This window comes from Melospiza melodia, chromosome 4 (genome assembly GCF_035770615.1).
Source record: "Melospiza melodia melodia isolate bMelMel2 chromosome 4, bMelMel2.pri, whole genome shotgun sequence".
In the NCBI taxonomy this organism is placed as follows: domain Eukaryota; kingdom Metazoa; phylum Chordata; class Aves; order Passeriformes; family Passerellidae; genus Melospiza; species Melospiza melodia.
In genome coordinates, this window is record NC_086197.1 from 81,785,793 (window position 1) to 81,811,848 (window position 26,056).

The following is a 26,056-nucleotide window of genomic DNA, read 5'->3' on the forward strand; positions in this document are numbered from 1 at the left end:
ACTCAAAATCCGAGTCACCAGCGAATTCATCTCGTCGTCAGGATTACTTCAATCCGATCCCAGAGGCGATTAGAGGGAGGTAAAATACCGCCTTAGAGCCTAATCTTTAATTTCTTCCTCCTTAATAAAATGAATAATTCCATTGCGTTTTTAAGTAAAAAATGAATTGAAAAGGATAATAACTCCGCTAACCTTCTGTTGCTTGTATTAATATTTTCCTGGGAGTATTTTACCGTAACCCTCCTGCCCGAGGGAGCTGCCCCCTCCGTGCGCCCGGAGCCGGCTCCCCACGGCCGGGTACGGGCGGGGACGGCAGCATCCCTCCTGGCTCCGGGACGCCTCTGGGCAGCTCGAGCGTGCAGGGAACCAGGGAGGTCACAAAACATCCTTCTGGCCACGACATCAGCGGGCTCGATGGCGGCTGGACAGACCCTGAGAACTGTTACTACTGTTGTGATAGTCGTCATTAACAGTGACACTGTCGGGATCCGCTGCTAAAGCTTGGGTTTGCTCTCGCTATGCATCAGTCCAAGACGGTCCCTCCCGAGCCGCCGGATTTTTGAAGAGGTGATTTACCCCGACACGAGGGACACCGCGCTCCCCCAGCCGCAGCGCCGCCGCCCGCACACCCCGGATCGCGGAACGCGTTGGCCCTGGCTTGGTACAGTTCGGAACCAGCCCCTGCCTGCCGCGGGGCTGGAGGGACGCCGCTGTTCGTTCCTACTCAGAACTTGTCCTTTACTGTATGTTTGAAGGGAAGTAAAAAATACGAACGGGAGAGTTACAGCTGCGGGAAGTGGACCAGCCGCCCTCACAGTTTATCACCACCTGGCGCTGGGGGAGATCCTGACCCCGTCCTTTATGGTGGGAATCTGCTGCTACCGCCCCCCGCCCGGCTGCTGGGGTGGCCGCGGCTCCCTGGCCCACCCGGTCCCGGCCCCGGCCCCGGCTCCCGTTCTGCTCGGCGGAGGTCGGCCCAGAGCCCGAGCACACCTCGCTGCAGCCCCAGGTTCTGGAGCGTGGGCAAAGGCGCTTGGCCTTTCCCAGCTTTAAAGTTGTAACACTTCGGCGTTTTCTCCACTGATCATTTTTCCAGTGGAAGAAAGTAATAGAAATATGTGCGTGCGTGTGTGTATATATACCTTCCGAGACTAAGTGTAATCTTGCCATACAGTGACGGCGTGTTGGCGTCCTTCTATAGCAGTTCCACCGCAAGCAAAATAATAAAGTATTGCTATTTGTAACCGAATCCATCACAAAAGAAAAACATTTAACGCTGACCCGCAAAATACAAGTGCTCCCGGAGGTAAAACAAAGTTTGGCAGTACAGTACATTTCGTACAGACCCCCCTAAATGGAAAACCAAACTGGTGCAAATTAAGCCTTTTCATGTATAAAGCCTTTAATCACATATAAACGAAATTACAAGTGACCCTCTAAAGCAGCGCTTCCGGCCCTCCCGTAATTCATGCGAGCGATTTGACTAAGTGTGCCAGCTCCGAACGTGGGCTGCAGCTATCACGTCTAATCTAATCAGTCCGCCTGTGAGGGGACCCGGCGGTGTCATCAACTCCAAAGGGCCCTTGGTGGAAGTGGCTGGGAGAGGCCAGCGGCAGCTGGAGCCATGAATGACACTTTCTCATTTGTTCCTTTCCCAGTTCAACAAATGTTTAGTCCCGTTACTGCTAAATGAACGCCTTGCGCTCTTTGGCTGGGGGAAGCTATTTATTTTTAAGATTCCTGAATAGGATCAGGAGCAATTAACTTATTTTTTGTTTCCATTTTCTGTCGGTGTATTGGGAGGTAACCTGGAGCAAAGCGAAGAGCCGGTCGCTGTGTGGGCGCCCGTGTGCAGTATTCCCGGCACCGGGATTCGCCGGGCTCGTCATGGCGACAGGAAGGTGTCCGCCGGACACGGAGCGGGACAAAACCCCGCTCGTTTATGGCGGGACGCGTTTCGATGTGCCGCTGCTGAAAGAGGGGGAGAAGCCGAGTGAGAAAGGTGAACACAAGAGCGAAAGTAGCAGTCGTGCTCTGTCGCAGCGGACGGAGCTCGGCGCCCCTACCCGGGAGCAGACACAGGGGACAACTGAGCCACCCTCGGAAGTGAGGGGGGGGGAGGAAGAGATGGGCGCGACACGACAATACACCTGCTAAGGCCGAAAACAAACTTTCGGCGTGCGTGCGATTGATTTTTCTGTTTGTTTAGCTGCATTTTCCCCCCAGTCGCTGTTAAAGCCAAGTCCGGCCGTGCCGGAGGGAGGCCGGCCGTGGTGTCTCTGCGGCTCCCAGACGCGTCCCGGGTTCCGTCCCTTTGGCACAGAGGGAGCCCCGCTGCCGCCCGCTCCCCGACCGCCCCGCCGCTGCCGTGCGGCTCCCATGCTGACAGTCAGACATCTGACTCAGCCCCCCTGGGGTGCCTGAGGGGCATTCCCTGGGCAGGAACCGGCCCCACAGCCTTACACTCGCTCCCCGGCCCCCGCGCTCATCGCCTCGTCCCTCGTGGAGCCGCACTTGCTGCCCACGCCGAAGCTGACGCTGGTGCCCCGCCCGCCCTCTGCGCCGGGGTCTGGGGGTTTCAGGAGGAGTTTCCCAAAACCTGGAAACACCCGGCACCTGATCAAGACCCCTCGGGAGCCCAGGAAGCGCTGTTGTGGGTGCCGCGTCCACAGGGCCAAGGAGGGAGGGAGGGAGGGCGCTCCGCTGGGCGCCTTCCATGAGCAGCGGTGCCCGGGAGCCACTCGCCCTCTCCCTCGGCTGCTCCTCCAAAGCCGCGCCGGTTCCTGCGCCGGGGGCTGCGCTCCGCTCCGGGTCGGGGTTAAAGGGAGGGGTCGCTCTACGAGCGGCGGTCTCGGCGGCCGGACCCGCCGGTGCGGGCTCAAAGGGCGCGGCCCGGGCCGGCGGCTGTGCTCATCCGGAGCTGGGAGGCTCAGCGCCCCAGCATCCCCCTGCTGCCGCGGGGCTGCCCCAGCCGCTGCCTTGCCTATCGCCTCCTTGTCTGGGGTAAGCGACAGCCGAGGGCAGCGAGCTCTTGGCTCCAGCACCCTTTGCCCGGCGGCGGGAGAGCTGCGAGCATCGCTCCCCGGTCCCGGCCCCGAGCAGCGCTCGCAGCGGCGGCTCGCACCTGGTCGTGACTTCAGATTCGGCTGCTAAAACCCCGTTTGTACCACTGAGACTCAGGGGAAATGAATTAAACGAGGCCTCTCCTGCCCCGTTCCGAAGGGCTCCCTGCACCCCGCGCCCGCGTAGGAAGAGCGGAGGTCCCCGCGGGGCCCCGGGAGAGCGCGGCGCTGTTTGCCTCGCCCGAAGGCTCACAGCGAGCGGGGATGCTGCCCGCTCGGGACGGGCACGCAGCCTCGCTTAAACACGGCCCAAGTTGGGATGTAGAGGTGGCCCCTGCGCCCTCCCTCACCGGGCACTGCCCTGGCTGCTGGAGGCGACGGTGCCTAACGCTGGAGCTGCCACGCTGTACTCACTGGAACTCTCAAGCATCGTGTTGGTTCACGGTTTCACAAATCTAGGTACTAAAAAAATGAGTTGCATTTGGAAGAAATTAAAGGACATCTGAAGCACTGTCTTTTCTGTACCTGTCATCCATTGATGTCTGCTGTGCTGTGTCTTTAACAATCCTGTACTTTGTGACTGAGTTAATTTGTTTCCCAAACACCTTAAACTTCTTCATGGTTACACAATCTGTGTATTTTTTTTTTTTTTTTTTTTAATTCTCATCATCTTTGTTTTGGGTTTTTTGTTTGTTCGTTTAGCATTTCCTTACTCATCTCTCTCTTTCTGACAAATATATCTTCAAGTACTGCAAGCAGAAGAAATTGCATAGCAAAGTGCTTGACATATGGGGTGTCTGGGTATAACACTTTTTGAAATTTGAGTAACTCGGGCCCACTTCAAGCCACAAAAAGTCATAGTCCTGTCTTGTTCAGGTGGATTTTTCCTTATTTTTAAAAAAATTATGTCAGGATGTAGACAGGATTAACTGCTCCCTAAGGCATAGGGAGCTGGGGGGACTCCCCTGGGTGCCTGGACAAGGTCTCACCAGCCAGGCCCAGTCCCACCACACCCAGCCAGGGAGCAGAGCAGGGGAAGAGGTGGTGGCAACTCAGAGATCATTAACATGTTTGTGATGGTCAGAAAGCTCTGAAGTCAATCTCTGGATCAGGTTCTAGACAAACAGGGCCCATGGACAAGCACACGGGGGCTGTAGCTGAGGTGAGAATCCAGCATTCTTCCATCACTGGGGAAGAGGCTGGCAGCCCTGAACAGAGCAGAGATTGAGTCCCCGGACAGAGGCTGTGGCTGGGGGTCTCATGGTCCTCATCAGGACCATGATGGCCTACAGTCTCTTGAGGACCTGACAGGTGAAATTAATATAACCTACTCTGTAATCATCCAAGTTGATAGGAAGAGTTGTTTGCCTCATCAGGAAATCCTTCTTGGCATGGGGGCAGCCTGGGACAGAGGAAAAGCCCCAAGGGGAGGTAAGTGCAATCACTGTTTCCCCAGGGCTTTTGGATAGCAGGGCTGGGCAGAGAGGATAGTGCCAGGTCATTCTCTGTGGAAGGAGACAGACCCATCACATACCTCCTGGGTTGTGCTGGTGACAGGCACTTCTGTCCTGGTGTTCCTAGGTCCCACTCCAGCTCTATACTCCGTTAGTGGCTTGATAAGGATAGTGTTCAATTTAGATGTTGCTTCCTACTCTTGTGTCACCTTGGAAGCTCAAAAATCTAATGCCTTCTGGTGAAAGTCCTGCGCAGACCTGGCACTATGGCAGCAGGAGGCCTTGGCAAGCACTGCAGGGCCACTGAAGTGATACCTGCCTTTACCTCTTTACACCTGGCTTCTCCACAGGTACTTCTGCTGGGTCTAAGGAATGTCAGGATGGGAAGAGGAGAAGCAGGGAGACTTTTGCAGAGCTGAAACTCCCTCTGTGCCTGACACTGATCTCTCTGCTTCACTGGGTTTAGGAAATGGGTGTTACATTGGACAGCCTGGCTTCCTCAGACCCTGCTGTCTGCTCCAGCCAGGCTGGGGCTGAGGCTGCAGCTCCTGCCCAGGTTATCCTTTACCAAGGCTGGGTCTCAGCCAGAGCCCCAGATGGCCCTCCAAGCATCTTCAGCTTCCACACACCAGCACAACTAGGAAAAATGACAGGAAAGGAATATACAATTATTTTACTGCTGTCAAAACCTGAATCAGCCATCTAGCAGCCTGGCAATAGGGAAAAATAATGCTTGGCTTCCCTGTGCCTCCTTCAGCCCAGCAGAGATGGTGATGAAAAGCTGAGCAGAATGGTCTACCTTACCAGCTCCCAGCTCTTCCTTGTAGCTGAATTCACCTCAGCTCATGGGATGATTAGGCTGGTTTGCCACAGAAAGAAGTTGTCACTTAGGCTTTCTCTGTAGACACCTAGGAGAAGTGTAACTTGCCCTTCCCTGCCTGGCTGAGCTTCCAAGTGTGCTGAAAGCCACTTTTCCCTGCAGCTCTCATCCTCAGTTCCTGCAGCCCTGCATGCTTGCAATAGACCCCTGAAATCCTAGACTGTTCTTGCACAGAAACCTCACATCAACCTTGTAAACCCACACCAGTTCCTCAGTGAAGTCCCTCAGGTATAATGCTATGGCTCAACAAGGACCTTGGTAACCTATTATTACTTCTCTGGGTGTCATCTGTGTTCTTTCTGGTTTTGTGTGCATAAACTCAGGAATTAGTCACGCTCCCACAAAACAAACAACATCAAAAAAAGACTGCTGTGTTTTTATAAGCTGTGTGAGTTTTGACTGATGAAAATTTGAGTTCTTTCTAGTTCATCCTGAGAGCATCAAAAAGCAGGCAGTGGGCCCTGTCTGTTCATCTGCTACTGAGAGATTTTTGATTGCTTTTTTCCTTTATCAAGGCATTGTGTCCTTGGGTACTTGTTTGCTATATATATCTGCCCTGTAAAAGAAATGTATTTGCTACAAATCACTATGTAAATGAAATAATTCAAAATCCTCATCCTCATGAGGAATCATACAATGGTTCAAATAGTTTGAAATACTGAAAACATATTTTAATTGTAGAATTCTATACAAACTTGGGTAGATACATAAATGGCCACAACAAAATGTGTTCTTATTGCCTGAAAATGTTCACAGAAATACAAACATAGATGGCAAGCTTACTGACATCCAACAGGATGAGATATCTTTAAACTTGCAAAATGAATAGACATGACACTCCTAAGCAGTTTGTATGTGTTTGGCTGTCCTTGAAGTTCTTCTGCTTATATACCAACCTCAATATACAAAGAACCAAGATTAAATTTTTAATGCACATCACATAATAATGAAAAATTAAGCACAAAAAAAGGTGAACAAATTGTAATCCTGAAAATACTTTTTTTTTCTTTTTTTTTTTTTTACCTAGGGCATTGACTCATTCCAAGTATGATTTCCTGTATAGTTATGTTTTAAGTAAGACATACACCTTGTTTCTGCACAGGACATCAATATCAGATGGAGATACAAGAATGAACAGTAGCAAACATAAGGGAAAGAAATGTAATCACAAGTGGAACTCAAACTCCATGCCAGTGTTCTTGCAGCCCTAAGCAAAGCTATACATAAAAATATGCTACAACCATTAGTCTCAAAAAGTCCTTGGCACTTTTCCTCTGATAATCTTACTTTCTTTTTTTTTAATGGAGCAAATTACATTTCTGCACCGATATCATAAGGCAAAACTATAAAAGCAATTACAAGGACAAGTTGCCAAAAAACCCCAAGGCAAAGATAAACCCCACCCTCAGACCATCAGCCCCCAGCTCTGAATGCTTAGTGAAATAAAATCATCCCTCCTCCTCATCACTGTCTTTCATTGTAATGCCCTGAAGTCCTCCTGCATCCGTGACCGAGACCGTGGCTTCCTCCACGGTCAGCCGGCTGTGCACGGTGTCGTAGGTTTTGCTGTTCAGCGTCCCCTCCATCACGCCTTGCAGCCTGAAGTCTCGGTAGGTTTTCTGTGGCAAAAGCAAAACACCCTCAATTGGACTCCAGCAAGTCTCTCCAGCAAGTACTCTCTCAGTACTCTTTCACTAAACACTGGCCATTTCTAGCATGCCAGGGCACAGGTTTATTCCTCCTGCAGGTTAAGGACCTCCCTTGATAACGATTTTGTGGTCTTAGTTTTGTTTCTGAGATTTCTACAAACTCTAGAGATTCTAATTTGATGGTCATTCCTTTAAGAGATTCTATTTTGTTCTGCAGCATACTATAACTGCTGATTCCTCAGTAACTTCCATTTCTTTCATTTATTCAATAAGACACCAGTTGAGAATTTTTCTAAATACCTATTGAAATGTGAATCTGGCTACAGGTAGTTCAGTTCTGTCATTTCACAGAAAATGTAAATGCATAACTTCTTCCCCATAGTGCAATTTTATTTATATTTCTCTATACATTTCTATGCCAAATGTGGGAAAGTAATGATTATAATTACATTATAATATATATACTCTAAAAATGAATGCAGATTATGATCTATACTATGCAGTGTCAGAATTTCTGAGGTGACTACCTAGTTAATTTATATTCTAAGTCTCTACATCTTGATTCGCATCTACTCTTTTTTTTTTCATTTCAAAAGATTTTCTTTCCCTGGTATTCATCCTTTCTTTCTTTGCTTTTCCATCATGTAAGAATTCTGAGTGGAATTGTTTTATTCATCAATGCTATGTTCAAGTAAGCACATGGAAAAATCACCTAGGTACTTTATTCTTAAATTGTAACACATTTGAAATAATCTTTCCTGATGTTACCCTTAAAGGCTTAAAAAGGACAAGTTGATCTAGGTAGTTTCTTATTTTGTGTATGCTATCACTACAAATTCTCAATGTTTTGGAAGAGAATATGGGGAAAAGAAAATGGAAGATAATTAAGGGCTATCAGGCCCATTCCTTTGCCTGAGGAGGAGACCACATACAACCCTTAGAGAAAGAAAAGATTTCACGCAAAACTTCACAGAACTGCAAAAGACCACTTTCAAAATGGGTAACATTTCAGTTGGGAGATTTTTTTTCTGCTACTATGATGATTATTTAAACCTTGTTTGAATCCCTGTGACAGATTTATTTGACTTTCACAGGTCAACGTCAGAGTCAATGGATGCAGCTTATGTTTTGCTCACACACTCCTGCGAGTACCCTGCCTGGTCTTTTTCAAGTGTCACCATTGCATTCCCTTTTTATAACACTGTGCATTCAATTTGCTTTGATGCTGTGAACAGGTCCGACAGCAATTTCCTTCACTTTTACATTGTATTCTTCCCATTCTCAGGCCAGCACTCTGGGGTTCAGACATTGCTCTTCTCTTGACATAGTTTTGCAGGATAATAATGTTCACTTCCAAGCTTAATTTTTCATTTCTCCCTAACTTTCTTGGTCCTTGACCCTTCTTTAGTCACATCCCTCTGCACGTGTCTCAGACATCTAATGAAACCTTTATGCCATCATAAGCCTTTAAAGAGAATAAAGGGAACAATGTTTCTTCTTCTAGGCTTTCTTTATGAGGCCACTACTCTTGTTGCATCCAGATCTGAAAGAATTATATTTCTCTTACTCATCCCGTGTCCTTCAAAAATGACCTCCTACTTATTTGGGGTTTTATTGCTGTTTTTATTCTTCTTTTTTTTTTTTTTTAATATTTTTAAGAGGCAACAGGAGCAAAATAGCTTTGTATGGGGTTTTTTGTGTGTTTTTTTTTCCTTGGTTTCATTTGTTTGTTTATTTTTTTTTCTGAAAGCAAACACAAAAATGCATTCATTCACTCTGTTTTGGAGGAACTGTGCTTCCCCACATCTCTCTGCAGCTGGGCTACAGCAGGAAAAGTTTCTTACAATACTCTTCTTGAACCACTGTTTTGTATTTCCCAGCAGATTCCTGTCTGCTGAGTTCCTGTTTTACCAGTTCTATCTTCACCCACCAAAATTTTCTGTTTTCCAGAACCAATACGATTGACATAATCTTCTTCAGTCTTTAATATCCACAGAAGGTGCCATGGAATAACACAGTTGGAATTTACACGCAGAGCAAACCAGGAACATGTATGGCACAGAAAGGCCACTGCCAGCAGCAGTGTCCCCACCTCTAGCAGGAGCCTCCCCCTTTTGAACAAGGCTAAACCAGTGTGCCAGGTGGCAGAGGCAAGGTAGGTTGGCAGTGCTGCCCATTCACTTGAAATTCAGTTTTGTAGGAGTTTCCTTTAATCTGCTTGGTGATATTTCTCTTGTACAATTTAGCTTGCCCATTCTCAGATCTCATGGGGCACCGGTTTTAGATCCTCTAACAGCTATCTTCTTCCTCAGAGGATGAGAGCTACCTTGGAAAGGGACTTTTTACAAGGGCGTGGAGTGAGAACAAAAGGGAATGGATTCAAACTGAGAGTATGTTTAGATTTGACATTTGTAAAAGTGTTTCCTGTGAGGGTGGTGAGGCACTGGAACAGGCTGCCCAGATTAAGTTACAGACGCCCCATCCCTGGAAGTCTTCAAGGCCAGGCTGGGTGGAGCTTTGAGCAGTCTGGTCTAGTGAGAGGTGTCCCTGCCCATGGCAGAGGGGTTGGAACTAGGTATTATTTAAGGACCCTTCCAACCCAAACCATTTTATGATTCTGTGATTCATTTGAGAATAGCTTTAAACTTTTCCCAAGAGCCATTCATTTTAACAAGGAACAGCAAACTGCTTCTGCCATTTGGGCACACAGTCAAGTGAAGAGCCAAATCCTGCTCCCAGAGAAATCAGTTAAGGTCAAAACCAGCAAAGCTAAGCTTGGGTGTTCCAGCGAGCCATCATTATTGTGACTGTTTTCTTCCATTTCTCTCTGTTCCATTCCTTTTTGCTAGTGAATCCTGAAGGCTGCAGTTGCAATTCCAGTGACCAAGAATTAAAAGGCTTCTGACTTTATAGTCTTGCATGAACTTAATGAGAAATTTTTTTAAGAAATCAAGGTCACCACTGACAACAGGTGTTTCTTATTCCACATTTGTACAGATAACAAGAATGTCCAAAGTTAAACAAGACAGAATTAAAAGGAAAAAAATCTGAAATGGTTTTCTGTCTCTTCCCTAAGGGTATCAACTACGATCTGAAAGGGAGTTAGGAGTAAACTTTCTTTTATGGTAGGCTAACCCATAATTGCCTATTGCAAGGCATGTTACACTCTGCTTGGAAGCTTTTGACGTTGGCCAATGTAAATGAGTGAGGACTGAAGAGAAGGGATTTGTATTTCTATTATTACTTATCCCTGAGTACGAAACATTAGAAAATGTTATTTAATACATTGAAAACTGTTTTCAATTAAGCCCAGTAATTACATGTGCATAAAAAACAAAATAGTTCCTATTTTTAGGAGAAGTGGGAAAATGGAGAAGGAACGCTATTAAAATTATTCAGGTACAACAAAAAATCAGTAACAAGACAAATAATAATTTAGTAAGAATAATCATACAGCAATGCTGTACAGCTAGCTGCAAAAATCCTTGGAACTATCTTAATTGTCCCCAAATCCAGAATATCTAACAAATCCAAGTGCACATATAATTAACATTAAGGGTTTCAGTAAGTTATTTTACTCCTGGAATTTGCTACAACTGTGGGGGGGAAAAAAATCCCAACCTAAACCCACACATTTTTTAAGTTTTGGGTTGATCATCCATGTTCTTACTTTACTACTTTTCTCTCTGTACTATGCAGTCTAATGCAAACATATTTTATTTACCTTCACTATCTTGATGAGAGTCTTCAGCTGGTAGATGTGAAGCTGAACATCTAATCTGTCAGCCAACCACATGCTTATGACTTTCATGGAGTTGCTATACCATTGCTGAAAAGAAGGATAAAAAAAACCAACAACAAACACCACTAAATAACCCTGCAGTATTCATTTAACAGATTTGGTAATGAGAGGTAATGAAACACTTTGAAATGATCACAGATCAGCACTTGAAGTCAACAATGATATAATTTCCTGTTATGAGAATTGCATGGGTCAGTAGGAAATCAAATAACTTGACCTAAACCATTCTTTACATGAATTAGCACCTGCCATTTTATCTTTCAGTTGCAACATATTCAAGCAAAATAGCGTTATGCACTTTGTTATCTGTCAGTGAGAATGGATATTAAAGATACAATTACAGGAGAGAATTGACAGCTGAAACAGCCAGGATAGAAGCAGGTAGGCTATCTTGAGAGAGAATTTACAATAACTAGATTTTTCAATCCAGACAAGAAAACAGTACCAGAGAATAAGAAACGTTTTATTTTCTTTCTTTTATTTTTTTATTACTTCATCATTAAATAAAAAATATCAAAAATCCCTGGAAACTGTTTTTAAATATGATCAAAACACTACTCCACCCTTCTCAAAATAACCATATTAAGGTTTTGATTTACATTAATTACTAATTATAATTACAGCCTACCTTATTTCCTTTTTATGTCTTAGGCATGGGTATGTTTTCACTCAACACTTCACAAATGGATGGGTTAAGAATAAGCCCTCTGCTGTTGGAGTCTATGTTACTGTAAAAAAATGCTCAGTTCCAAATAGCTACTGTAATAGTTCTTTCACATTAACTGGATTAGAAGAGATTTTACTAAATAAAGTTGTAGCATTTTTCCCCCCTCCTGTAAAATCACAACCAGATGTCATTTAGTCAAACTGTAAAAAAGAAGGGATTTTTTTTTCATTTTAACAGTGAGAGATTAAAAGAGTTTGTGTCATAGCTGTGTTTCTAGTCTCTTTTCCCTCAAGAAAGAGGCTTAAATTATTTTCTTATATAATTTCCTGTGTCTTTGCAAAATACAGAGATATGCAAAGAGAGGAAATCCTGCATATTTAAAAATGCAGCATGTTAGGCAAGGTATATTTTGTGAGAGTAATTCAAAGGAAGTATCTAACATGTCTCATTATCCACCTCCACATGAAAAAATAAAATAAAATATATACTGAAAATATGAAGACAAATTATTTGCTACTGGATGTAACAAAAGAAAGAAATAGAATTCTTCCATCAAAATGTAGCTCTCTGTAAAAAGCTCGGAATACATACAGTAAATAACTACAAATGCCTTTTCCTTACAGGGAACAGTCTCATCACATTATAACTATCAGTTTTAAGAGGAGTTTGAAATTAGATATTCATATAATAGTTCTTCTGGGGTTTTTTGTATGTGTTAAATTCTATTTTAATTATAAGTCACTGAAAAGAAATTACTTTTACTTTTTAGAGTTTCTCCTATTAATTTACTGTTTTACAGACAGGAAAAAATGCAGCACAGAAAAGACAGACAGCTACAAATTTCATAAAAGTAGTTTGATTTATTCACTAAATTGTGGGACTGATTAGATATTCATAAAATACTGGTTTTAGATCACTGAATGACATTCTTATCCTATTTACATTATTTCATCCCTAACATGCATGCTGGTATTAATTTCCTTTGTAAGTACCTGCAAAATATTTTTAATGTGACAGATTTGTTGCTAAGTGGTAAATTATATGACAGGTGTTGTATCTATACAGATGTCTAGAAAATTAAATGCAATTGTGCTTATTAATTGGGGAACTCTACTGATCTAAATAAACATAAAAATTCCTACATGAAACATTCTACCCAAATGCAATAAGATAAGCCAAGAAATTATATTATCATTCAGACCCTACTGTTTTTAATTGTAAACACAATCCTGAAAAAGAGAACTATTTTGCTAGGGGAGCTTTTTGAAAACTGATATTTTCCAGTAATGCATCTGTTATGTATTTTGTTTGTATCAAGTAGAACACAGAACGGGCTCAAACTTGCGCAGACAAGCAACCTACAGACAGGATTGAAAATTCTGAGACTGATTTTCCCATGCAACAACACTGAACAGTGACAGATTACTGACAATAGACTGTTCCAGTTTTCTGGCAAAATGTTTTAAAGCCCATCCAGGAAACTTATTTAAGATGGATGCAAAAAACCTTTGACTTTACATACCTGTTATATTCTTACATACACTGAAAACAAAGCTAAAACATTGAAGGAAATGAATTCTCTACTCAACATTATGAATGAAAGCAATATAATATGTTGTCCTGACTAGCTTTGATGCATTAAACTTTCAGTACAAATGCTTAATTTAGTGATTGTGAAATAATACTACAATACTTGCTCTTCTGTCAACACCTCTTGTTCAGAAAAAATATGACTGCTGTATTATTAAAAAAAAGTATTTTTATTTTTTAACAGTATTTTTAATAAAAATCACATGCAGTATATTTGTAGAATTCTCCCAGAGGTACTTGTAGGTAGGACTCTTGTTAATGATTGGTCTTGTATCCACTAGTTTTGAGGACTTAGTATAGGCTGAAGCTGCATAAACTTAAATCTACTGGACTCCATAACAAGAAAATAAATATTTCCCTATAACTTCTTTTTGAGTCTGTTAAAAAGCACGGCACTGCAAATTCCTCTCAGAGAATTCAAGGCCATACATTTTGACAACCATGAGCAGGTTAGAGAGGCAGGGATGGATCTCTTGTGACCGATGGAAACCTATTGCAAACCCCAAAACTTCAGTGATTGGATAATTGTCCTGAGATTACCCAGTTAAAACAGCAGCAGCAACAACAACAACAACAACAATCGCTTTTAACCAGTTTTAAGAAAAAGTAACTTTCCCATTAGTAACAATAGCAGTGAAAGGACAATGCATCTCTTGCAGATCTCATTATTTGGTACTACTGCCACATTCTTTGCTGGTGTCTATGCAAGAGTAAAGCAGTAAGTGTTTATTATACATTTTTTCCAAATCAGCAGATAACAGCAGCCAACCACTTTAACAAAAATGTTTGCCTCGCTATTTCCTCCTGTCTCCTTATTCACAGCCCATCCAGCTCCTGTAAGGGCATGCATTACTCACTTCATTTTCCTGAGATACCTCTTTCAAAGTAAAAAATAAGAGAAAAGGAAAGGCTGGGGTTGACTCTGTGAGACCCTTGTATTTATTCACACTTATTGTGCATGACTGTACACTGGTAAATCATATTAGCAGCCCGTCTCCCCATCAAGCTGCTACTTGCTTTCCAGCCCTGGGAAGGTTCAACAAATCAACAGGAGCACGGAAAACAGAACATCAGTCTAATCTAGTGTTTAAGGTGAAGTTTTCAAACCCAATCTAAGAAGATCTTTAGAGCAAGCAACAAGCTGAAGGGCTCAGAAGGTGGTATTGACAATGAAAGAGTGTTGAAATATTGAGAAGCGCAGCACTTGCGCATTTTTAATAACAAGAGGGTCAACAAGGACACAGCTCCCTCAGTGCCAATAGTTGCCACACCAGGGCTATAAACGCTCTCAGTTCATCAGATTTCTTAAACAGTTCATCAGCTTTCTTAAACACCCTAAACCCCCTCAGCAGACCTTTAGTCTTAAATTAACAAACCAAAGCAATGAAAGAGGGTGCAGCTTGAATGGCCAGCATTGATCCCCAACGGGGCTCGGCGCAGCTACAGGCACTGAAAAACTCGTTCCATTGTCAGGAGGAATTGACAAACCTCCTGGCCTAAATAGTCCAGCTCAGACGGGCTGGAGGCACGCAGCTGTAAAGGGCTCCCCTCGCCCCGCTCCCAGCGCTCACAATGCGCCAGGCATGAGCTCTTTGTCAGGCCCAGACTCTGCAATTTTCTAACAAGGATTAAAGTTGTTTCTCGGCAGGGCTAGTGAAAAGCGATTTAGCAACATACCGTGCTTTCTTCAGGCAAGTTAAAGAGAAGTAGTTAAGGAATTTCATTATTCTGCTGACTGGTGGAAACACAAAACAAATATAATAAATATTCACCACCTTTCTGGGTGTCTGAGCTATAACATTCGCAGAATGGTTCAATTAAATATAACACTTATTGGCTGAAAGCAAGCACTTCAAATTTATTTTTGAAGATTTATAAAAAGGTGCAGCTGTTTGCCACCTGGAAGGAGGCTCAATACATAGCAATACACAATGGCTTAGTCCTTCTAGGGCTGGTATCCCTAACGCCTAAGCCACAAGACCCCGTTGAGTTTCTATACCTTGACTGCTCCTGATAAATGGGCATTGTCAGAATGCTTTCTCCACTGAGTATGGCAGGGGAACAGCTTTTCTAGGAACTGCATTTTATGTTCCTGGGGAAGCCTTTATCGCACTATTGATCAGGAATTTAGTAGCTCAGACAACAACAGGATGTTTCTACTTCCTTCAGCTTTCCTTGCCCTACCAGAAACAGTAACAATAAGTACACTTCTCACTAAAGACACTGTACTCTAAATGCAGCATAAGCTAAAATGAGAAAATAATAATGACCTAATATAAGACAAAACAGGAGCATGTTAAAATTTAAGTGCTAAAATGCCTAGTTTTTATTAAAGGTCAATGCTATTATATTGCTTCAAGTTTATGACAGCACTACAAGTAGACCATGAAACTTTTAAGACATTTAAAAAAAAATTAATTATTTCTTAAAAATGCAAACAGCAAAAGCTGAAAAAAAGGACCTGATAGAAGTTTCATAATTTATTTCCCTTTTTGCAAAATATCAGTAGTCATACTGATTGCCTTTGTTGAATGCTAAAGATAAATGAGGGACACAAATGTCATTTGTAGTGTTTTTGAAAATACTCAGAGGTTTAGAAGTTATAGCTTTATTTTCAAGTTAGGTAGATTTTTCAAATTAGATAGATATCATCCAATTAAATGAGGATTTTATCTCAACAATGATAAGTTCATACACTCTTCTGAAAGCTGGGAAGTCTTGGTAACTCTGAAAGTACCCCCCAAGTCATGGGGGTCATCATGATGCCACCACATTTATTCCTTTTGCATCTTTTTTTCCCCTAGGAACTTCTATTTAAGATAAACTGAAAGGAATTACAATTAAAGTAAGTATGAGTGGAAAATCCATGGAGTTGGCCTTGTTGGAACCACAGGATTAGCAGGAAGGACAAACAAATGAAGCTTTTCCCTATGCAAAAAAAAATCAGATATTTAAAAGCCCTTGATCTGGAAAATGCCAAAGACTAAATCAATATTGTATCAAGTGCAGAAACTCTATCTCTATTCCCCATTTCGCTGAAGTCCCTTCCTGCATTTTCATTCAAGGACTTGTCCAGAAGTCTTCCCATTCCTGTGTCACTTATTTCTGCTGCAATGCTCCTGTGTTTCCTGAACTTCTGACACATTTCTCTTTCACCTCACCAGCGTCTTACCCTCCCAATGCTTGGCACCATTTATCCAGGAACCTTCCTGGAAACATCTCAGGCTTTCATCCAGCTTCCATGTTTTGCTTCCTCCTCTGGGCCTGGAATGCTAAGTCATGTTTTGAACTTTATCTTAGGAATGTGCAAAAATGCTAGCCTAAGTCATAGGCATATGTATCAGGAAAGGAGAGGTGAGAAAGGAATCAGACACCACTGTCTGCCTCAACACTCAAACTTCTGATACAAGATTTCCTAAGTTTAGTGATTTGAAATTACAAACTGTTTGGGTACTTGCACACCCCCCCCCTTTAATTTTTTCCTACCCTTTCCACCCTCCAACCTCCATTTTTTGTTTTTGCTTTTGTTTTTTTAATCTAGTAGATTTAAGAACTTGCTTCTTGCACACTACTTGACCAAGGAAGAGAGCTTTTCTTTCTTCCAGTGGGATGCTTCCTTTGGCTTTCTTTTGCCTTTCCTTTTTTTGTGCCATTACTCCAGCCTCCCAGGAAGCTCAGAAAGCATTTTGTTTTTCTTAAGAACAAATACTTTAGTCTCTAGCCAGTCTCTTTTCTGCCTATTTGAATGAAGGATTCCCACTGCCACTCCCAAAGCCATTGGGGAAAGGGAAAGGAGCTCACAGGAAAAGTCACCCAAACCTTGATGGAAAGACCTTGTTCAGAAAGACTTTTGACAACAAACAAGTGAGCAGTTGTTGGATGAGATATTTTGATGATAAAAGGAAACAAAATTAATTTTCAGAAATCATTAATGAGAAGAAAAGAAAAACCATGGCTCATTTAAAAACATATTAAGCATCTTTGAAATTCTTGATCAAAAAGGATATATAGTTCTGAAAAACCAAAGCACATCTAACGTATGAAAAGCTTATCTTTTAGATGGAAAGTTATTTTTTATATTTTTGGCTTCTAATTAGAAGATGGCCAGTTGCTATAGAGTTGCTGCCAAATGACAAATAAATATACACTTTTAATGCAAAATATACAGTACTCATATTTGCCTGTATTTCATATTAGTTGTTAAACAGCAATTTACAATATATGCTACTTTATAATGTTTGTGACCTTTTTGGTTTTTCTGGCTTCTTCACATATGGCAGATAAGCTAAAAAACTGTAAGTTTGCAAAATCAGCCACATGTAACTTCCTTCCATATCTGGAGATGTGTAATGTTACTGTTCTGATTTGAAACAGTAGGTACTGGCATGATGCTCCTGACTGTGAGAGACTAACAGCATAAACAGCTCCACTCTGGATACACATTGCATCTGTGAACAAAACTTCCATAGGTTATTCTGGTGCTAAACTCCGTGGAGCAAACACTGTCAGTCTTGCTACACTGTGTTGTGTTGCAATTTGGCTATATCCACAAACATCCTCCAAGGCACAGAACTGAAAACATCACTTGAGTGACCCTGAAATGAAAGCCAGCTCGGATCCTCAAAATAAACAAATTAACATAATGCAAAATGACCAAGTTTTACTCATTATAACACTTGCCTCTTGCTATCAGGCTCTAGTTTCAAAAGCCCTACAAATGTATTTAGCTGTACAAATACTAAGCAGTCTTCCTAAGTGAATGCCTAACATTATAGAATCATAGAATGGTTTGAGTTGGAAGGGACATTAAAGATAATTTAGTTCCAATCCTCCTGCTAATCCACTAGACCAAGCTGCTCAAGGTCCCATCCAACCATACCTTCCACACTTTCAGGGATGGGGCATCTCCAGCCTCTCTGGGCAACTTGTTCCAATGCCTCACTACCCTCTGAGTAAGTACTTTCTTTCTAACACCTAATCTAAACCTACACTCTTTCAGTTTAAAACCACTGTCCCTTGTTGTGCCACTACCTACCCCTATAAAAAGTCTCTCTCCCTTTTTATAAGCCTCCTTGTTGTACTGGAAGGCTGCTCTAAGGTCTCTCTGGAGCCTTCTCCTCCCCAGGCTGAACAACCCCAGCTCTCCCAGCCTGTCCTCACAGGAGAGATGCTCCAGCCCTTGTATGATCTTTGTGGCCCTCAGTAAGACTAAAGGTCTGGGTTCACTCTGCCTGCAAGGTATGCAATCAGGACACCCATCTCTCCTTTAGCCCACTCATGCAGAACTCCCTGGGGACTTCTCACTCCCTGGAGTGAGATATCATCAAAGGGACCACAGGAGATCTCCTGTTAGCTTCTCCCTTAAGTAAGAATATTCTTCATCTCAGTACCAAAAGTGAGATAGGCTGAAACTGGGCCAGAATCTGTGCTGTAGCTTTTATGCTCACGTTAGTACATTTTGTCCTAGAATCTTCTGCTTAAGACTCCCTGCTCCCTGTGGAGTGAGGTCAAGTACATATTTTTTATTACAGTATTTAAACCGTTCTGAGTGAATATTTACAGGCAGCTCATTTCTTTCCACCTCATCAATCTTGACTCCTCCATTGACTCCTTATGTTACTGCAGTGCCATGTGGCAGAGCTGGATGTAGCTGTGAAGCTGACAGGGAGGTGCACACTGCTGCAGCTCTTACACCACAGCAACTGGGCACTACACTGCTCTAATGTGGAGCAGAGGTCCAGCCTCCTACCTCCCTCCTGCTTCTCTCCTCCCCTTTCTCTTTGGATGAAATGTCCTTGGACTGGCAGGTGCCTGGTTTGCTCCTTTCCATCCCAGACCCTGTTGCCCATGAACACTCTTTCAGCTATGTAAATTTTACAGCTGTGTCGGGGTGGTTTTTTGAGCCGATTTTTATCTGTATTATTTTTACTTTTTTTCCCTTACTCTTTAAGTGCAGTATAATGCAAAAGAAAGTCAATGCAATGTAAATTAAGAAAATATACCTTGAAACACCTGAAAATTATTTAGAGAAAATCATATCTGTACAGTTCAACACTTCTGCACATTTAAACCACCACTAAAGCTTTGGTTTCCCATGACTGAAGAGGTAAAGAAGCTCTTTCCACCGACAAATCTGTGTCAGAGCACTCTGCAGCATCCTTATCTATTCTGATTTGTAACATAGCAACCTCTTTGTGTTATACCTGACTCGTTATAGTAAAACCAGATTATTCTTATGGTTTCTGGTACTATTTTCCTTGTAATGTGATCAACAATGTGGCTGTTTGTCTATTTGTGAACACTTATGAAGAGTTTTGTTTTACCTTCCTTTTTCAAATAAGCTTGACCCAAATGAAATACAAGTATAAACATCAAACCTGCAAGTAAGGTTTGAGAAGCCACAAGGTTCTCCTGCTGTTTATACATGTGTGAATTACAGTACATCAAGAAATCAATATTCCCTAGATGGTGCTTGTGCCTGGCACTTCATGGTGAACAAACATTAGGTAAGACAATACAAATGGTACAATCCTTATTGATTTCTCTTGACTGTGTAGAATGTGAAAGCTGCAGCCACAGTTAACACTTACTGACAGCCTCATCTGAAGTTTCAGTGCTATTTTATATTTTTATAGTTGTCCATGCTCAATTGATTCTATTAAGTTGCTAGACACATTTCAAGCCATCTAGGTAAGAAGAAAAAGTGCAGTGCCTGGAATGAGATGCTGCTACTTTATGCCTAAGTGGGATAAAAGGGTTAAAGGACTAAATTGGGCCTGGATGTTGGAAGGAGCTCTCCTTTATTAGATAGAATTGTTATTGTTTTTAGTGAATGGATATTGTGAGTGATGGATAGATCCATAATAACTAAGTTAATAAATGAATGAACAGTATATACCAGGAATGCATATGAGGAAACTGTACTGGAAGCTCCCAGTATTATAGACACTCCCCAAAGAAACAAGCAAAAACCCCTTGTGGTTCTATTTGATTGAAAAACTTCCCTCAGGGAAAAAAAAATCAGATGGGTTTTAGAATATTAAGTTTAGGATTTTTTTTCCCCTCATTTTTCCTGTTGTGACTTGTAACACCCATTTAAAATTTCTTTTTATGCGGAATTTATTCATTGTTCTTTATTTCCTTTCTAAAAAAGTGAGCTTCTCACACAAGTCAGGGAACTTAGGGGGTGGCACAGTATAAGGAATTCCGAATATCAGGCTATGAGTTTTAGTGCCCTAAAAATAATCTTCTATTTTCCTTTTATACCCAGAGAGCACTTTTAGCAAGATATCAAAATATCCATTTCATAGTTTCTTACTTCCCAGCTGGAAAAATTTAATATGATTGAATTGGTGTGAAAAAGGTGTCAGACATCCATTCCATGAATACTAAATGCAGACTGGACTATGGGATATTTAATGTCTTGGGAAAATAATTTTTGTATATTTTTGGGTTGTGTGGTACACAACAAAATGGAAATTCAAGAATTAAGAATGGCATGAAGAATGAAGACATGTGAAAGTGTATCATATCAAAGCCATATAAATACAGTCATATTATGTCATTGTGCTTCTCTAGAGAAAACACTATCAGCTGCAGTATAAAACAGCTTTCAAAGTGCTGAATATTCTGATCCTGAAGCAGGAAACTCTGAAGCACATGCTTTACTTTAAGTATGTTGTGGTTGTACTGATTTCAACAGAACTGAGCTTTGCTGCAGTCATAGCAGCATAATCAGCACCCTCTAAGAGTGGGCACTCTTTTTCTCAGCATAATCCAGAAAAAAAAATCAAAGAAAACTTCTACACTAAATGAAAACAGAGGGAGGCTACATTTTTCAGATTTCAAATGAACTTTTTTTTCTTTTATAGAGACTGCTACCTTGAAAAAATGAGGTGTCTATCTGAAAACATCAGGAATAATTTAGTGAACTTTAAAAAGACTTTGAACAGTAACTTTGCAAGATGTTGCTTCTATCTTGCAGAAGAGTTTCCTACATTTGATCATATCAATATAACTTACTTTTTCAGTGACACTGCCTACAGTTTTCTTTAAAATTCTTTTACCAAAAGAGAAACAACTGTTTCAAAATGACAAAAAATTCTGTTAGATCACGAGACAACTACAGAGTGGTTTTCATATCACGAGCTTTCTATTTCCCCTATAAAGTAAGAGACGTAATTAAAGATGAGTTAAGACTTTGGTGAAAATCTAAAGAGCATCGGCAAATCTGAGCACTGCTCAGCTTTTCAATTGCTTTTCTACTTCTCGGTTCTTTTAAATGGTTTTCTATGGCAGGAACATTTTTCTTAATTAGTCACAGCTAATTACTGTTCTGGCATAGACAAGTAATCAGAAATGTCAGAGCTGCAAGGCTACATCTCCCTAATCCTTTGATAATAATTTAGCCTCCTGGGAGGGCCTCAAGCTGCGGTAAGTAGTGGCTGACAATAAGGCAAAATTAGGTGGGCAGCAGACCATTAGGATAGAAAAATAAAAAGCACTACCAAATCCTGCTGAGCACCATCAGGCAACTAACTACACTGCCAGATGAGGTGCCTGTTTAAGCCTGTGTTGTTAATTAGCTGATTCTACCAGACCTGCCACATATGTCCAGGTGCATCATGCAAAGATGTGTATTTCTGGGTTTGCGCCAAAGGACAATTTTGCACTGTGATCAAATTTCAAGAATCTGAGAAAGAAGCCCACATATTTCTTGAAGATTACTCTGAGTTATCAAAGAAATAAGAAGATCAACAAGCTACAATCCATTTTAGTTGAGTATTTTTTTAAGTAATTAGGCACGGTCCTCTCATGTTTCGCAGAGGTTAATACAAACACAGCTTTTGATTCAAATGTGGCCTTTAACCAAGTAGACCTTTTGTCAAATCACACACTTGCAAATAATTACATAACAACAAAAGTGAAGATTACTTATTAAAACTAGCGTGACAGGAAGTAATTTGAGAATAAGGAAAAAAAAATCCACAATTGAAATTTTCTAGAAAAAGATTGTTGACTACTAAATACTACAAAAATAGTGCTTCTGAGTTAGCCATAAGCAGCAGAAGGAGTTGCTACTACTGAAAACTCAATTTAAATTAAGTGTTCCTCTTAGCTGTGTAACACCACAATTTGCACATTTTTAAACACTTTTTTTGTAATAGGTCAGAAAATCTATAGAAATTAGGCAATTGAATAAAGCATTTGGCAAACAGAAATTAGTCAGATGAGTACTTCATATCTCCATTTAGCCACTGAGCAGAGCACGTATCATAATAACCTTTGAAGAATAATTAAGACCTCAAATAATCTCAAGTACATCATTGAACTTGAATTGTTCCATCCCTGCTACTAATGGAAAATGAAAATAACGGTTGGAATATGGGAACACCACTAGCATTTAATAAACATTCCAGGCAAAATACAAGCAGTTTTTCAACAGAAAAAGAATGTCCCATGACATCTGAACTTTTGAAATACAAAAGCCAAAACCAGCAATGTAAATATGGAGTGCTTAAACTTTTAAATGCGTTATGAAGACGCTCAGTCTTTCTGCACTCCAAAGACAGTTGTATGAGTTCCCTGCCATATACAACTCTTGCACAGCTTGTTAATTGCTACCATAAACAAGGGCACACCCTCCAGGAATTCCTCCCACATGGGCAGTCCCTGCAAAGTCAGCAGGAATACTGCATCCCACCACACCAGTTTAGCACCAGAGGAGATGGGCAACATCTGCTCACAGGTGCCATCTGGCACAAGATAACTCTGGGCATCACTTTGCCAGTGCTCACCTGTCCAGGATGTGCACTCCAACTATTTTATGTGTTTATGATACACTTGGGAAGAGGTTTCCCAGAAATTATTGGAAGCCCTTTCAGTTGTATCAATGGCTGAACATTGATGCATTAAAGCTGTTCTCTGAAACTATTTTTTATTTCTCAGAGCAGCAATCACTAATTGCAGAAAGATTTCATTGCACATACAGACTTAATAAAACTGCAATCACACATCTGTTTACACCAGCAGTTTTCCACAACAGACAGAAAATAACCTGTTAGATAATGCTCTCAATGGCAAACACACCAAGAAGGAATCTGAAGCAAAAATGTCCGGAATGACTCTTTTTGAATAGCCATACTTCACATGCAAATCACAGGTACAAGAAAATGAGAATCTACCCAGGTGGCACTTAGGAACTAGACATTACTACAGAAAGTAAGTATTGCATTGATCTTTTACAAGAGCTGTATGCAAAATTAAAAAAATGCTTTTCCAAAAGGTTTGTCAACAAAATCCAATTTTGTTTAAAGGAAGTAGTTTTTAATTTACAAGTCTGATATATATTAAAATCCTTAAGATTTATTAGTCCCATCTTAAAAATTCTAGTAGAAACATGAATCTAAGTCCAGCCAATGGAAAAAACCTGGCATGTTTATGGACACAGCACTGCATTTATTAAAGTTAATGGTAAAAGGCCTATTGATTTTGAAAAGGTAGAACCAGATCCCACGGGAATTTCATAGTTGGGTATTTTTAAAATCTGATAATTTTGTGATCAGATACACAGCACTGTTTTTTGGTAGGCTGCACAGATGCTATTACATTATCCATGAAATGGATTGTCTTTATAGATAAGAGAGGCGTTAATAATAATTAGTAATATTCTCTATTTATTCTAGTTTTGTACAATTATATTCTAAATATTTAATTTTTCCATTCACCAACTTGATTTACTGCCTTTTCTGAAAGCAAATATTAAAAAAATTATTACAAAAAATTAAAACTAATGTTAAATACTGTTTCTAAAACATTAACCCAGAGCTACTGCAGAACTTAATCATAGGCAATAGATTATAAACGTTTCAAGTGCTCTTTAAGAATTGTGATGTTAAAAACAAATAAACACTACTCTCCATCCCTCCTGTGCCCTCAGCTATAAGCTGTTACTGCATGACAGTAGGAGACAAATGTCCTGAATCCCTGTGACAGAAGGAATTTGACAAGCAAACTTCTCAGCTGATTTTAGGAAGAAGACCATATCCCATACTGCAAAGGGAGGCAAAAATTCCCATCTCTTTGGTAAACTGACCAAGTGAAAAATCTTTGTGCCTTCAAACCTGGTGCCTGGTTTTGAGAAGAGGAAGGCAGCACACCAACCTGGGAGAGACCAATGCTACCAGGAGCACCTGGACATATTACTCTGCCTGCTGTCTGTAGTCCTTCTGGAGGAGGTAATAATGAAATGTGTCCAGGAGCTGGGTTTTTCAGTGGAAATGAAGGAAAAAAAAATTCCACATTGGTTCTGCTGCATGATCAGCAGATACACTGAAGCACAAGATTTAAATGGTTTAAAAATGGTGCTGAAAAAACTACCAGCCCATTCAAAATCAGCATAGATTTGAACCTCTTTCATATAGAAGGGTTCATATAACAAGCTGAAGTTCCATTCTCCTCATTTTCATATTTTGTATAGCAGGGCACTGCATTTATAGGCTTAACAAACACTGCCATAAAACACCACATATTTTTAGTCTTCTCTCCAGTTTGAAACTACTCAGCTGGATTAAAAATGTTACAACTCCTAGCTTTAACATATTGTGACTCACTGTCAGGCACTTGTACTTGTATCAATATTATTCCTAAATTTAAATTATCTTTGTTGTGCACATAACTTGTGTGACAGACAAGCTGTTCACTCGGTCACCCTAATAGCTGTTAGCATATAGCAGCCCGGGATCAAGTCAGTGATATCTGGACATAAACAGTTTGCAATTATACATTTTTGTGGGGTTAAAATAGTGTCTCAGGCCTGATCTTCTCTTATTTATAACTAAGAACTCTAGCACACAGAAAAGTCAGGGTTTTTTGTTATTCTGGATGAGGTATTTCCCTGGCTGGAGCAGAGGAAAGTGTACTTTTCCTCTTTCAATATGCTGATGATTACTTAGCTGATACTAACTCAATGTGTTTTAAGAGGAAAGCAACTGTGATCTACAGCTCTAGCCAGTCCAATGGCTTCAAGTACATTTACATAAAAAAAGTTCATATATTTTATTCTTTCTATTGAAACATAACTTGACAGATTTGAATTTATAAAAAGAGTACCTAGGTTTTCCTAAATAATAATAATAATAACAATAATCTAAAAAAACCTTCAAAAATTTGCAAAATCTTGCTCAGTCATAATGTTCTAAATCTGAATTAATGTCAGGAAAGGTGAATTAACAGAGTGAGATTACTTTGTTTTACATTTCTGCATGCTATGAGCTTCCCTATTTGTTAATGCTTTTTTAATGCTGCATCTGTCCATTCAATAATATCTCCAAGTGTGATGTTACACAGAAATGTGATACCAGCATGTAGAAAGAAAAATAAAGACACAAATAGATATCTGATACAAAAAATACACATTATGTATATATTTTTTCTTTTCTTAGAGATACTAGCATTGGTCACAGCAGCATACAATGTATACCACTGAGTACAAGGGGATAGAGAAGGATTTGCAAACTCAAAGGCAAGTGCTGTATCAGAACTTGTGTCCATACAGGAGATGTTTTCTAGTGCTGAAAAGCTTAATTGCTGAAATGAAATTCAGAAGAGGTCCTGAACCCATATTAACTCAGCCCTACTGAAGCCCTGTCCGTGTGCTAGTGCTGAGCCAAAATCATGCCAGGAACTGTGCTGGATCCCTTGACAGTTCCCAGACCATGCCCAGTGCCCCACATAGGCACGGCGAAATCAGTCCCATCCCACTACCTCAAAAAAGTCAATGTGGTCCCTCCAGTGAGAGTTAGATTTGGCCTTAGGCAGATAATTTTATTAACATTCAGGAAATGACAACATAAGCAAAAATAACCCCAAAGAAAAACAAAAAAATAGAAACTTGAAAATGAAACATATGCTTGCAGATTCATTGCAAAAGCAAACTGAAGCAGAAGTTGCT

At 41.0% G+C, this 26,056-nt stretch overlaps 1 protein-coding gene across 8 annotated transcripts in view; it reads right to left on the minus strand.

Annotated features, from left to right (window-relative positions):
- Positions 1-6,045: 6,045 nt before the first annotated feature.
- Positions 6,046-26,056, minus strand: part of CADPS2 (calcium dependent secretion activator 2) — a 284,524-nt gene continuing 264,513 nt past the window's right edge. For all 8 annotated transcript variants that reach the window (XM_063155367.1, XM_063155366.1, XM_063155362.1 and 5 more), the window contains 2 exons: positions 10,770-10,874; positions 6,046-7,015 (listed from right to left, as the gene is read on the minus strand). In XM_063155367.1, coding sequence (XP_063011437.1) covers positions 6,845-7,015; positions 10,770-10,874 — 276 coding nt within the window. In that variant the 3' untranslated portion in view covers positions 6,046-6,844. The remainder of the gene's footprint in view (positions 7,016-10,769; positions 10,875-26,056) is intronic.